General features: G+C 36.8%; 1 protein-coding gene across 4 annotated transcripts in view; it reads right to left on the bottom strand.

The window, feature by feature from the left end:
* CEP112 (centrosomal protein 112) overlaps positions 1–14,869 on the bottom strand; it is a 277,780-nt gene that overhangs the window by 180,473 nt on the left and 82,438 nt on the right. For 3 of the 4 annotated variants that reach the window (XM_032211002.1, XM_032211003.1, XM_032211001.1), the window contains 3 exons: positions 11,238–11,330; positions 10,185–10,244; positions 6,928–7,007 (listed from right to left, as the gene is read on the bottom strand). In XM_032211002.1, coding sequence (XP_032066893.1) covers positions 6,928–7,007; positions 10,185–10,244; positions 11,238–11,330 — 233 coding nt within the window. The remainder of the gene's footprint in view (positions 1–6,927; positions 7,008–10,184; positions 10,245–11,237; positions 11,331–14,869) is intronic. The other variant, XM_032211004.1, reaches the window with a different exon arrangement.

Here is a 14,869-nt window from a genome sequence, read left to right as displayed (position 1 = left end):
AGTTGCTCTCATCAGAAAAGAGGACTTTGGACAACTGAGCAACAGACCAGGTCTGTTTTTCTTTAGCCCAGGTAAGATGCTTCTGACGTTGTTTGTTGTTCAGGAGCGGCTTGACAAGAGGAATACGACATTTGAAGCCCATGTCCAGGATCCGTCTATGTGGTGGCTCTTTTACTTACTCCAGCCTCGGCTACTCCTTGTAAAAGTCCCCAGCACTTTTGAATGGCCTTTTCCTGACAATCTTCTCCAGGCTGCAGTCATCCCTGCTGCTTGTGCGCCTTTTTCTTCCACACTTTTCCCTTCCACATAACTTCTATTAATGTGCTTTGTTACAGCACTTTGGGAACATCCAACTTCTTTTGCAATTACCCTTTGAGGCTTTCCCTCCTTATGGAGGGTGTCAATGATGGTTTTCTGCACAATTGTCAGGTCAGCAGTCTTTCCCATGATTGTGATTCCTACTGAACCAGACTGAGAGACCATTTAAAGCTCAGGAACCCTTTGCAGGTGTTATGGCTTAATTAGCTGATTAGAGTGGGACACTGAGCCTAGAATATTGCACCTTTTCACAATATTCTAATTTTCTGAGATTGTGGATTTGGGGTTTTCATGAGCTGTAAGCCATAATCATCACAATTATGACAAATCTGAACTATCTTGCTTTGCATGTAATGAGTCTATCTCATATATTAGTTTCACCTTTTAAATTGCATTACTGAAAAAAATGAACTTTTGCACGATATTCTAATTTTTCGAGTTTCACCTTTATGAGTCTTTTTTTTTCTTTCGGGAAATTGACCAGTCCTTTATTTTCATTATTATTTTACTTAGTAAATCCAAGAACTATAATTAAAATTCTATACAGTTCTAAAAATGCTTTCCTAATAGTGAAGAAAGAATATACTAATGTCCCCAAGTCTTATTCCATATGCACTGTGTTGTATAGTTTTCACACTATATTATTACGTGTGCTGATCATATTTGTGGAGTTTGTGGAATTTTAGTTTCAGTTTTTCAATCAAACAGCTTTATTTAGAGGTGATAGAAACATTACACAATGCAAAATGAAAGAGCATAAAGTCATATGCAAGTACCTCTTGATAATACGGCCTCAAAAATCTTGCAAAAAACATTGCATGTAACTATATCTATGATGGAATATCATACCACTACATTTCATCACATGCTCTATTTCTCACATTGTAAAATAATGCCTACAGATCACCTGAAAGGCTCACACAAATTTGTGAATGTTCACTATTCCAAACCTACTAGATGGCAAATACTTTTTGAGTTTCAACTGTACAACAATTGGTCTTCGGGTTTTCAAGGAATTCAGTCATCAAGGAAAATGCCTTTTTGTGGATGAATATCTTTAAGAGTTCAACTAAAAAGAGTAATACAATATGGCAAACCTTCCATTGGTTGCTACAGGACACACTTCTTCAACTGTTGGTGGATCGGGAAGTTCTACAGACTGGGGCGAAATATACCCATTCATCAGTGGTGGGATTCAAACATTTTTACTAACGGTTCCATGGGCATGGCTTGGTGGGTGTGGCAGGGAAAGGACACTGTAAAATCTCCATTTCCTCCCCACTCCATGAGAAGGTTATTGCAAAATCCCCATTTCCTTCCAATCAGCTGGGACTCGGGAGGCAGAGAATAGATGGGGGCAGGGCCAGTCAGAGGTGGTATTTACCAGTTCTCCGAACGACTCAAAATTTCCGCAACCAGTTCTCCAGAACTGGTCAGAATCTGCTGAATACTACCTCTGCCATTCATAATCAGAAAAAACACTGACTTCCATTGAATTGTCATAGAGTGATCAGCTATCCCCACCAATTTTGAACAGTTTGAACCTCTCAGGCTTAGAAGAGCATTTGAGGCAGGTAGAAAGAATATTGATGTAACAATAGAAAAGTTAAATTGATTTATCTAGTAGCTTTTTCCACATTTTGCACCTCTCAAAATGTTTGTGTGGGTAGTTCTATAGCTAATATTGAACAACAAATGCATAAGAATCCTTCTGTCACAGATTAAAATGGTTTATCTCTTCCCAGAAAGAATCTGATTTGATCAAGTTAAAATCTGGTATAAAGGCTTGCAATGCCCTTTGAAATACTTTAGTATTTATATCCAAGAAGCCAGAGAGAAGATCAAAAACCAAAGCAAACCCAAAATTAATTTTCTTTTCTCATTAAAATACAAAATATCAGATGCCCATCAGGAGAGGGTCCTACTAGTAGACAGCAACAAATTATGTATCCAAGTATTCATACCATTCAGCCTATTAACAGAATGGATGGAAAAAATATTTATCTAAATGAAAATAAATTCTTTTTATCTGAAGAAGAGACTTAAGGGATTTCAAATATGTTTTAAAGTGCAAAGAGGGAGGAAAAGCTCTTATCTGTTATTTGTTGACATTTGAAGCAGTTTAAGCGAATTGGAGATTTCAAAAGATAAAATTACAATAGAACAAAACAACAAAATTCGATATATATTGCTGCTACCTGTTTCAAACAATCCCAAAATATAAATACTCAAATGCCTGCTCAAAGACAGACTTAAATGCTTCCTGAAGGGCTAATACAGAGAAGGACCAGATATACTTCTAGGACCAGGTTGTTTTGGGAGACATTATAGAGCAATGCCTTCAGGTCCATGTCCTTCTAAATACTTATAAGAATGTTGTAACTTTTATAAATTATAGCTTTGGTGTCCTTTTACTACACAGAAAATACTACTGATGCTTCTTGATCACCTGGACTGTTTAATGCTACCAACCAAACAGCAATATGAGAATCAAAGTCAAATCAAAGCTAAAATCATGGACTTGGGGAGTATAAGGAACTACCAGAAAACAGAAACATATTGAAAGGAATATAAAAGTACCCCCACTCAAAAAAACTTTGCTATAGGTAGTCCTCCACTTCTGACCGATTGTTTAACAACCATTTGAAGCTATGATAGACTTACAACTACTCTTAAGTTATAACTGCCGCGCCTCCTGCCACAGAGATGTGATTGTATTTTCGGTGCTTGGCAACTGGCTTACCACCAGTTGCAGGGTCCCATCATGAGACCATGATTTGCAATGAAATGCCCATTGGATATGTTGCTTAACAACCATGCGTTCACTTAACAACCACTTGATTTGTTTAATGAGTTCATTAGGCTTCACTGTTGTTGTTAAGTCAAGGATTATTTACATTCCTGAAAACAAGAACAAAAAGTCCCTTGGAAGCATTCTAGCTCAGCCAATCAAAATTAATGGATGTCAATAAAGTATAAAATTTTGTTAATAGAAAATGCCCCACCTTAATCTTTGAGTATGGAATTGTACTGAAAAATGTATCTTTTTCTTTTCCATTAATTCATATTTAATTTTAGAGAATAAGCTTTAAGAAACGCCTAGATATTGCATCAAAACAAAGAAATAAAACTTAAGTGGCCTAAAATCTTGTGTTTGCATCCAAATTTTCAACCATCAGTATAGTTAGCCTGAGGCTGAAATCCTGAACTCTTACTTAGAGCTGAAAAATGTTCAACAGTTAATTGGCAAAGGAAACTGTAAGAGGAGGAAAAAATCTTCAATTTACCCAAAATGAATTTTGTGATAGGTCTGGCAAGAACTGTCAAAGTACTGATCTCTTATATATCCTCATCTTTTCCAATTTATCACACTGATTTGTATGCCCATCCTGTCATTCATGAGAATAACAGATAGAAGTGGCAAAATTATAGCAACGGCAGGCAAAGAAACCATAAGAAAATTCAAAAGTTCTGCTGTGGAATTAAATTTGATACGTAGGGATTTGAATTTATCACTGTGCAAGCTTATAAGCCAAATCATTCACACCACTTTGCTAAATCTTTTGGAGGAAGATACTAAACGTAATAATCATAATCTTTATTATGGTCACTAACCACCGAACTAAACCACTGACTTCATAAAAAGAATAAAAGAACAAAGGAACAAAACACAGGGAGCCATGGCATAGAAAAGGAAGCATAAATGTTATCTAGAGGGAATAATAAAAATGCTTTCATGTCTCAAACATTTCTAAGGAATCAACAGGAACATTTACCACAGTATAATAAGTACAGATAGTAGGTTATTAAAAGCAGAAACTAAATGATAAAAATAAAAGGATCAAATCAATTAATAAGAATATTTTAAGAGTAAGATATTAAAATGCTGCCTAAGAAATGAAGCTCCCCATCCAATCTGATTTCTCTATTCGGTAGCAAACCTGGTCTGAAAATTGAGAAAACTCTTCCGTTTGGGAGGGTTAAAATTAGTTCTTTATCTTAGCTACTCATTCAAAGAAAAAAAACAACCATTGTGAGGCTTACAATTATCTCCCTTTTTGAAAGCAGAAAAATTATGTTACTTGGATTCCCATGGAGTCCTTGTTGCTCACTGAGCTTGATTGTTTGCTTGCAGATGCTAGTTCTCAACTTACTGCAGGTAATCTTTGATCATTCATTTAGTGACCACTCGAAGTTACAACAGCACTGAAGAAAGTGATTTACAACCATTTTTCACATTTATGATCGTTGCAGTATCTCCACAGTCACGTTATCAAAATTTGGACACTTGGCAACTGTTATGTATCGAGGATGGTTGCAGGGTCCTGAAGTCATGTGATCACCTTTTGTGACCTTCTGACAAGTAAAACTAATGGGGAAGCCAGATTCATTTAAAGTCATAAAATGGGGCAAAACCTGCTTAACCTGCCTCGCTTAGCAACATACATTTTGGGCTCAATTGTGGAAATACCTGTGTATTATCTTCTATATGTTCCTGTTCATAGAGCTAGTGCCATCCTATCCTTTTACACATTTCTTTCTTATGACAAATTTAGCAAGCTCTGATTTTTTTTCAGGGGCGGTTCTGTAGTACAAATTGTTAACAAGACATTCGAGCATAATTTCTTGGGCACTTTATTAATTTTAAAGGCAAACTATGTGCTTTGTAACAGTCTGGCTCTTAAAAAATTAAAAAATAAAGTCAACTATACTTCCTTTTGTTGGAAAAGCCACAGTGAAATAGGGAGGTCCGATGCAATCAATAGCTATTAAGACATGCTGATCTACTGGATCTTCTAGGTCTTTGGAGGAATGTTAAGTCCACAGCTTTAAACTCATAAATATTTAGATGAAAAGGGCTTATCATATTAAATTAGAAAAAAATGAATAATAGTAGACTTGCATAGGCAAAGTCAGGGAATGCACAATGTAGGCATTTAAACTTGTTATTTTTCCTACACGTTTGCTGGCTTACAAAAGAAAAAGGGGAGTAACTTGAGATAAATGAGTAAACCTGTACTTTCCCTCTGCAAGTATGTACATTCTATGCACAAGTTATTTGATGTCATCTATGTTCAGGAAAAAAACCACCAGTTCTTAGCAAACCTGTTTCTGCAATAATTGTAGGCCAAGGTAGCAATGGCCACATGGGAGGGTAGGAAGAAATGGATGAAATTGGAATGGAAGAGGTCAGGAAAGCTGTCGGAAAGATGGCCAACTGGGTTGGTGTATAGGTCTTGCACAGAAGTAGACAAAGAAGGTATAGTAGCAATGGCTAAAAGAAACTAGGGAAGAGAAGTTAGTGGCCAGACTGATAGGCAGACCAGCACAAAGGTCTTGCAGAAGGAGAAAATGGGTGAGGTTCAGGAAGCTAAGGATAATTAGGAAAAAGAAAATTTTCTTGTTGCATTAAAATATAATTTTCACTCTTAAACATGAAATTCAGCATTCAAGGTGGATGGGAGAAATATTTAAAAGTTCAAAAATTGAAAGGTGTATTTTGCTTCCTTTTCTTTCCTTAAAAACTAGCCTTTATATTGAAAAGACCGAGACCGTTTAGTTTATTGCAGCATATCGTTGAATATGTATGCATGAATCTTTCTGAAACCATTGCAACAGAATAACTGAGTAACTATTGCAAAGATATTTCTTCCATGTGTGTGCATGTTTTTTCCTGAGGGAACATGCCATTAATTTTCAGTAATACATGACTGGAAAAAGAAGTAGGAATGGATTTTAATTTTAATTAGTTTGTGCTTCTTACAAAGGACACTAAACAACACATTTTTGAAATTATGAACAAAGTACATGAGTCTCCCAGCATTTTCTCCCTAATATTCTCAGCTGCGTAAGAAAAATGAAGGCAAGATAAATACAATTAAAAAAAACCTAACAGTATCCCCACTTACGGTCAATTTAAAAAAAAAAAAATTCAAAATACGTTAGATGCTTTATTCTTGTTTATCACAGCCATATTTTTATAGAGCATTAAATTTTCCATTTTTTCTTAACACATCCCCTAAATAGATCATCTATGAAATCTATAGTGATTTATTGGGGCCTAGGCACCCACTTCCACTCCTAATTTATTAAACGTATGAGATTTTTTTTCTTTGAAGTAATATTGTAAACTTTTTTGTGTCTCAGCTACTTAAGCCTATTCATATAGCAAGTATAAGATAATGTAATCTACATAAATCTTCACATATAATTATTAGGATGTTCAAACATTCCAATTTATCTTAGATTTACAGACAAAATCTAGCCAACAAAGAGAAAATTCAATATAAAACTACAAAAAGAATCTTGCCATCAATTCACATTGTTAAGTGAATCTGGTTTTCCCATTTGACTTTGCTTGTCAAAAGATTGCAAAAGGAGATCACATGACTCCAGAACATTTAATCCGTCATAAATACATGCCAGTATTGAATTTTGATCATGGGAACACAATAGTCATAAGTGGGGAAAATGGTCATGTCATTTTTTCTCAGTGCCATTGTAACATTGAATGGTCATTGAATAAATGGTTGTAAGTCAAGGACTACCTGTATAATCTTTCCTAAAGCCATCTCAAGAAAGGATTTCATAATCAAATATTCTTTTTACCTCAGAAGATCTTCCAACTTCCGTATCTTCTTATGTGATTCTGTTCTTTCTTTATCGAAATCACTCTGAATTCCATAAATCTAATTAGAAAAAAAAGGCAGAGTTAATTCTAGAAACCATGTGACAAGTGACATATCCACTATTGTTCAGATTTGGGACTATTGAGATTAGCTCTGTAACTGCAATCTCTGCAGGGCTTGATTTCAGAGTTTGGAAACTTCAACTAATGAAGAAGGCTACAGTCTAAGTATTAACAAATATAAATCCAATCACATATTGTAATTATCTGTCAGAAATGCTCTAGTACATTCTATGCTGAGCAGGGGTCTGGACTATATAGCCTCTAAAACACTTCCTACTATAATTCTATGTTCTACCTCTTATTCAATATTGCAAAGTTTTATTATTGCAAGGTTTTAATATTTCTGTTTGAATTATTTTTAAGGTTTGTTACACTGACTTTTGTTAAGACTTTTTAGCTACACAGAAAATAAATGACATATCTAAAGAACTGTTCTGAACTGCTACTGAAGTCATGCTAATAATATTGCATGACTACATTGCTGTATGTAAAATCTTAAAATGTAATATGCTTGCATTGCAAATAGTATGGACTTGAAAGCTCTTTTTCTCTTTTTGTAACAGCTGTTTTCCATACTGACAAACCATGTCTGCAGCTGAATGGTTGTCTTTTCACAACACAAAACTACAATTATCAAAAAAAGTAATTATTATGATGTTTATGTGAGTATGTCACATCTTTGAATTGTGACTGTTGAAATTTGGATTTAGGTTCTAATAAATCATAGCTGTTTTCAGAATAGTGTTCACATTACCTCTACAATCAATGTTGAATTATAATAATTACAAAAGAAAGCTAAATGTTTGTCACATAGGAAACTGACTTAATAAAGTGTGACTATTCCATTTTACCTAGGTTTGTCTAATCTGACTGGGAGTGATTTAAGAGTCCTCAAAGTTGCAGCCCTACTAAATTCTTTTAGAAATAATGGAATATTCTCACTTTACCAACTTCAAGCTTTCAGAGGCCAGGGGTAGATAATACTTTATGTAGTTCAGTTTAAAAAAATAGTATTTGTCAATGTTTATGTTAAAAAATTAAACATCTGAATTTTTAAATATCAAAGAAAACCTATTTACAATGATATGGAGGTTCTGAAAATAAATTCAAAGAAACAAGTAAACAGTTTATTTCTAACGCATACCATACCCAACCAGGGTAATCTAACAAATCAAAATAACACACTAGAAACTAACAGTTAAAATGATACGAAAGTAATAAATCATCCATGTTTCCCCAAAAATAAGACAGGGACTTTTTTTTCTTTTGACCCTCGAAATAAGCACTTGGCCTTATTTTTTAATAAGTATAATCTCTATTGTCATTGTACTTAAATACAACAAAATTGGTTATTTTTGGGAGGTCTTATTATTTTTGAGTTGCAGGAGGCAGTGAGCATGGCACACCTTATGGCTGCTGCTGTGTTGCAATATTTTGGGGGATGGCTTATTATCCAGGAAGGTCTTATTTTCAGAGAAACAAGGTATATATCACAACATATTTGCAAACACAATAAAAATAACAGTATACTGAATCCCTGAACCTGATAACCTTACTTCTAACTTTATTTGACTTCAGTAAGATTACAGAAAATTTACGCTACCATCTAAGTTTACTAACATTTTCATATTTTTTTATCTAATTGTTTGTTAACCAAAGCTCTCTATGCAGTTTACAATAATATGTCTGCTTTATTAAATAAATGGTAAAATCTTTTTTTTAATGAATCCAAAAATGTTAGAATTGGAGGATGGCAGAGAACTATAATATATGATGAAAGTCTTGAAATACAGTGCAAGTAGATTGGAATATTAGGGAAAAAGAAAGTACAGATAGTCCTCGATTTACACCCATTCATTAAATGACTGTGCAAAGTTACAATGGCATGAAAAAAGTAACATGACCATTGTTCACACTTATGACAGTTGCAGCAATCCCATGGTCACATGATCAAAATTTGGATGCTTGGCAACTGGTTCATACTTTTGACTGTTGCAGTGTCCCAGGGTCATGCGATCACATTTTTGACCTTCTGACAAGCAAAATCAATGGAGAAGCCAGATTCACCTAACAACTGTGTTACTGCATTGATTCACTTAACAACTGTCTTGCTTAACAACAGAAATTTTGGGGTCAACTGTGGTCATAGGTCAAGGACAAACTGTTGACTATGTAAACAGAATCACGGCAAGGGAGGAGCTGGGATACGTAGTGAGGAACTGCTTATCATAGGGCCTTAAACTCTAGCACCAAGAACTGAAATTGGGCCCTGCCCTTAATAGAATCTGCTTTAATACCCTCTGTAGAAGGAAACATAGGAAAATGAGGCAGATTTAAAACAAGGCATTCTGGGCCAAGGTCATAGTTTCCACTATAAGCAACCAACCACCACCAATGAAGAGGGTGTCATTTCATGGTTCCTAGCCACTGACACCAGAACCACCTCGCAGACCAGAAGGGGAAGACTAAGAATCCTGAAGGGATAGGCAAGAGAGTCCAGCTGAGACACCAGAATCTGTCTTATCCATATTCAGTCTTTACTGATGAGCAGGCAACTTATCAATATGTCTAAAAGGCTTCACAATAGGGTGAACAACACATTCTCATTCATTTCAGGAAAAAAGCCATTGGTACCACTGGCATAGATGCAGTCTTTAAAGCCGGATTGTCAGATCAGGCAATCAAGGGAAAGGATGCACGAGGGGAAAAAAATACAAAAACAGCAATTTGGCAGGCACCTACTGAACAAAGAAACACCATGGAATACAGTGAGGTTAGTATAAATGAAAAGAAGAGCCACAGATATCTGACTGAGATCAAGATAAAGCACAGCCAGTGATGCTCATTGCCAGTAACCTTGTCAGTGATATCTGGTGATCAAGGATCTTAAATATTGCTGAACATGAGTTTTTAAAATCTATGATATAAAATTCATTTTTATCTAAACTTTACTGAAACATAGCCAAGTACTAATATATTTCTCAGGCAAAATATAAAGGTTCTGAAAATATCAGTAGGTTCATTCTTGCCCAACATTTATTTTCAGAGTTTCTACATTCACCTATTTTATATTCCCTCTGTGCCCAATACTTCCATATTATAGTTTATATAAGTAAACCTTTTTGGGCTTGACATGATATCCTGTGTACACAAAAACAGTATGTTTCTTGATTACCTTTTTGTCATGAATTCTCTCTAAATCAGCTTTTTCTTCTAGAAACATTTGCTCTTGTTCCTGAAAGTAGTTGAGTCAATAAAATTACCATTGTTATTTTTTTCATTATAACCTAAAATATAATCCAAGAAATTATAAATCTTGTATCTCAGTGGGGAAGATCAGTAACTCAGAGCAGATAATCAATTAGACAGATAATAGACTTGATAAGGAAAGGGATGGGGAATTGAGTTGAGAATCTCCTCAGTTCTAGTGTCATATAAAAACTATGTATATAACCTTTTGGTTGAACACATGCAGAATCAATCTTGGTCTTTTGCCTTTCCCCTTAAGCTTATTGGAACGTTCTCCTTTTCCATCTTTCCTCATCTCTTTATTTCCTGAGGCAGTTTCTACCACCACATCATTCCTTGAGCCTCTATTGCCAATGTCTTCCCCCTTCTGAGGTAATCAGATCTTTTATTTAAATGGTTCCAACCCTCCCCTGCCATATGCAGGCATGCTAGCACAGTAAGGCATATATATTCAAGATATTCAAAATGTGATATCTATCCAGTGCAAGTCTGCCTCAGCTGACCTGCACTGGAGTGGTAATTGGAAAATTCTGGACTAGGTCTGAACTCCTGATATTGTAGAATTCTAAATGTCATCCAATACAGTCAGACCGAAGAATGCTGAAAGATGTAGGGCAAAAAATATAAAAGACCCCTGCTATAAGGAGTAAGAACAGAAGCCAAGAATGCTTACAATGTAGCACCAAGGCAACAGATTTATGCTAATGCACTAATTTCTACAAATGTTAAGATAGACGGGATGATAATTTTCAACTTCACTGAATGCTTTTTTATTCCACTGATAAGAACACTTTTCAAATCATTCCATAAGAAAAAAGAAAAAAAATCTTAAAGGCTTTAGCCTGAAATAAGAAAGTATTCCATTATTTTTCCTTACAATATTGTCAAGGCCTCCAACAACACTCTCTCTCCCTCCCTCCCCCCCATCCCTCAAAACAGAAAGTGCCCACCATTCTGCTGAGTAAAAAGCAGGGCTCACCTGCAGTTGTTGCTGCCTTTGATGGTCCAATTCTAGTAACTGTTGTTTTAATTCAGACACACACAGCTTTAAGTCTTCTGTCACATCTGATGTCTATAAAGATTTAATAAAAATGGGAATGTTGGTCTTCAATTCATTTGGGAAGAAATAGCTATACTTTTCAAAGTTATGCTTTAAAAGGTAAAAGGAATGAAATAGTGTATTTGTCCAATCATCCCTAGACGGCATGCTGAGGATCCCTCCTTTCTGGGACATTTATGCAATTTGGACTGGACAGCAGGTATCAGCACTACACTTTCTCTGTACCAGCCATTATGGAACAATGTTTTATTATTTCACAAAACTGCCGTAGGCAGTCCTTGGATTATGACCACTTGGTCAGCAACAGTTAAAAGTTACAATGGCCCTGAATGCAGGGGAATTATCACAGATCCTCAGAGTTCCAGCCATCATAATGTCCCCATAGTCACGTGATTGCGATCCAGTGCTCCGAGTCTGGCTCATGATTACGAAGTCACAACAGGCCGCAATCACATAATCATAATTTCCAATATTCCCTGTCGGTTTCCACAAGTACAGTGGGGCAAAAAAGTATTTAGTCAGCCACCAATTGTGCAAGTTCTCCCACTTAAAAAGATGAGAGAGGCCTGTAATTGACATCATCGGTAGACCTCAACTATGAGAGACAAAATGAGAAAACAAATCCAGACAATCACATTGTCTGATTTGGAAAGAATTTATTTGCAAATTATGGTGGAAAATAAGTATTTGGTCACCTACAAGCAAGATATCTCGCTCTCACAGACCTGTAACTTCTTCTTTAAGAGGCTCCTCTGTCCTCCACTCATTACCTGTATTAATGGCACCTGTTTGAACTTGTTAGCAGTATAAAAGACACCTGTCCACAACCTCAAACAGTCACACTCCAAACTCCACTATGGTGAAGACCAAAGAGCTGTCAAAGGACACCAGAAACAAAATTGTAGACCTGCACCAAGCTGGGAAGACTGAATCAGCAATAGGCAAGCAGCTTGGTGTGAAGAAATCAACTGTGGGAGCAATAATTAGAAAATGGAAGACATACAAGACCACTGATAATCTCCCTCGATCTGGGGCTCCACGCAAGATCTCACCCCGTGGGGTCAAAATGATCACAAGAATGGTGAGCAAAAATCCCAGAACCACACAGGGGGGGGGGGGACACCTAGTGAATGACCTGCAGAGAGCTGGGACTAACGTAACAAAGGCTACCATCAGTAACACCCTACGCCACCAAGGACTCAGATCCTGCAGTGCCAGACGTGTCCCCCTGCTTAAGCCAGTACATGTCCGGGCCTGTCTGAAGTTTGCTAGAGAGCATTTGGATGATCCAGAAGAGGATTGGGAGAATGTCATATGGTCAGATGAAACCAAAATAGAACTGTTTGGTAATTTGGAGGAGAGAGAATGCTGAATTGCATCCAAAGAACACCATACCTACTGTGAAGCACAGGGGTTGCAACATCATGCTTTGGGGCTGTTTCTCTGCAAAGGGACCAGGACGACTGATCCATGTACAGGAAAGAATGAATGGGGCCATATATCGTGAGATTTTGAGTGCAAACTTCCTTCTATCAGCAAGGGCATTGAAGATGAAATGTGGCTGGGTGTTTCAGCATGACAATGATCCCAAACACACCGCCCGGGCAACAAAGGAGTGGCTTTGTAAGAAGCATTTCAAGGTCCTGGAATGGCCTAGCCAGTCTCCAGATCTCAACCCCATAGAAAACCTTTGGAGGGAGTTGAAAGTCTGTGTTGCCCAGCGACAGCCCCAAAACATCACTTCTCTAGAGATCATCTGCATGGAGGAATGGGCCAACATACCAGCAACAGTGTGTGCCAACCTTGTGAAGACTTAAAGAAAACGTTTGACCTCTGTCATTGCCAACAAAGGATATATAACCAAGTATTGAGATGAACTTTTGATATTGACCAAATACTTATTTTCCACCATAATTGTCAACTAATCCAACAACTCTGTAGACAGCATATAGTATAGTAACCGAGGTGGCGCAGTGGTTAAATGCAGCACTGCAGGCTACTTCAGCTGACTGCAGTTCTGCAGTTCGGCTGTTCAAATCTCACTGCTCAGGGTTGACTCAGCCTTCCATCCTTCCGAGGTGGGTAAAATGAGGACCCAAATTGTTGTTGGGGGCAATATGCTGACTCTGTAAACTGCTTAGAGAGGGCTTAAAGCCCTATGAAGCGGTATATAAGTCTAACTGCTATTGCTATTGCTATAATTTGCAAAAAAAATCTTTCCAAATCAGACAATTTGATTGTCTGGATTTGTTTTCTCTTTTTGTCTCTCATAGTTGAGGTCTACCTATGATGTTAATTACAGGCCTCTCTCATCTTTTTAAGTGGGAGAACTTGCACAATTGGTAGCTGACTAAATACTTTTTTGCCCCACTGTAAATAGGGAAGCCCGTAGGAAGTTGTCAGTCATGACTATGTGAGGTCCTCATTTGGGACCATATTTAATTACAGGTATTGGAACTAATGGAATTGCCATCAGTAAGTGACAGAGTCATGTGACATCTTATTTTACAACCATGTCACTTAGCAAAAAAGTTCCTGGTTGCTGTCATAATTTGAGGACTATCTGTAAAAGGATTTTTTTTTGTTCATCAATCAGTTAGTTCCACTTGATTGACTAAGGTTGCTTATCTATGAATTTATGGTTTCCTACACCTAGGCATTTATATAATTGAGGGAGGGGGAACACTGGTTTTGCTTTGTTACTATATTATATGCTGTCTACAGAGTTGTTGGATTAGTTGACAAATATAACAAATACTTAAATAAAAGGCATGAAAGCTTTTAAATGCAAACCTTATAATCTGATATAGCCACTGACTGGATATGCAGTTTAGAAATTATATCCATTCAAGCTACCTGAAGTCCTATGCCAGGGTGTCAAATTCATGGCCTATGGGCTGGATGTGTCACATGCTGGCCACCCCCAACCCCATTTTATCAAAGGGGGGAAGTTGCAATACCTCATTTGAAGAAACTGTGACACCATGAGTTTGACACCCCTGTTCTATCCTAACCTACTAGATGCATGTATGGAGGAAAAGATGCTTCAAAAAAGTACACTAGGAGTGGATGCCAGATGCAAGTAATTCTCAATTTATGACCACAATTGAGCCCAAAATTGCCAATACTAAGCCAGAGAGTTAAGTGAGATTTGCCCCATTTTACAACCTTCATTGCCACAGTTATTAAGTCAATCACCACAGTTGTTAAGTTAGTAACACTGTTGTTAAGTGAATCTCGCTTTCCCAAAGACCTTCCCAGTCAGGTTACAAAAGGTGATCACATGACCCCGGGAGATTGCAAACGTCATAAATACATGGCAATTGCTAATTTTGATCACATGACCAGCGGGATGCTGCAATGGTTGTGTGATAAATGGTTATAAACAACTTTTTTAAATGCTGGTATAAATGTGAATGGTCACTAAATGGTCACTAAATCAAGAACTACCTATATACTCATAGATATGTGCTTTAGTCATACTCTTTGGGTGACCTATTAGATGTATACATTCTTGGCCTCACAAACTCCTGGTGTGCTTTAACTCAGAA

The sequence above is a fragment of the Thamnophis elegans genome, chromosome 2 (genome assembly GCF_009769535.1).
Source record: "Thamnophis elegans isolate rThaEle1 chromosome 2, rThaEle1.pri, whole genome shotgun sequence".
Classification (NCBI taxonomy): domain Eukaryota; kingdom Metazoa; phylum Chordata; class Lepidosauria; order Squamata; family Colubridae; genus Thamnophis; species Thamnophis elegans.
Note: the sequence above shows the minus strand (reverse complement) of the source record. Positions and strands in the feature narration are given on the sequence as shown.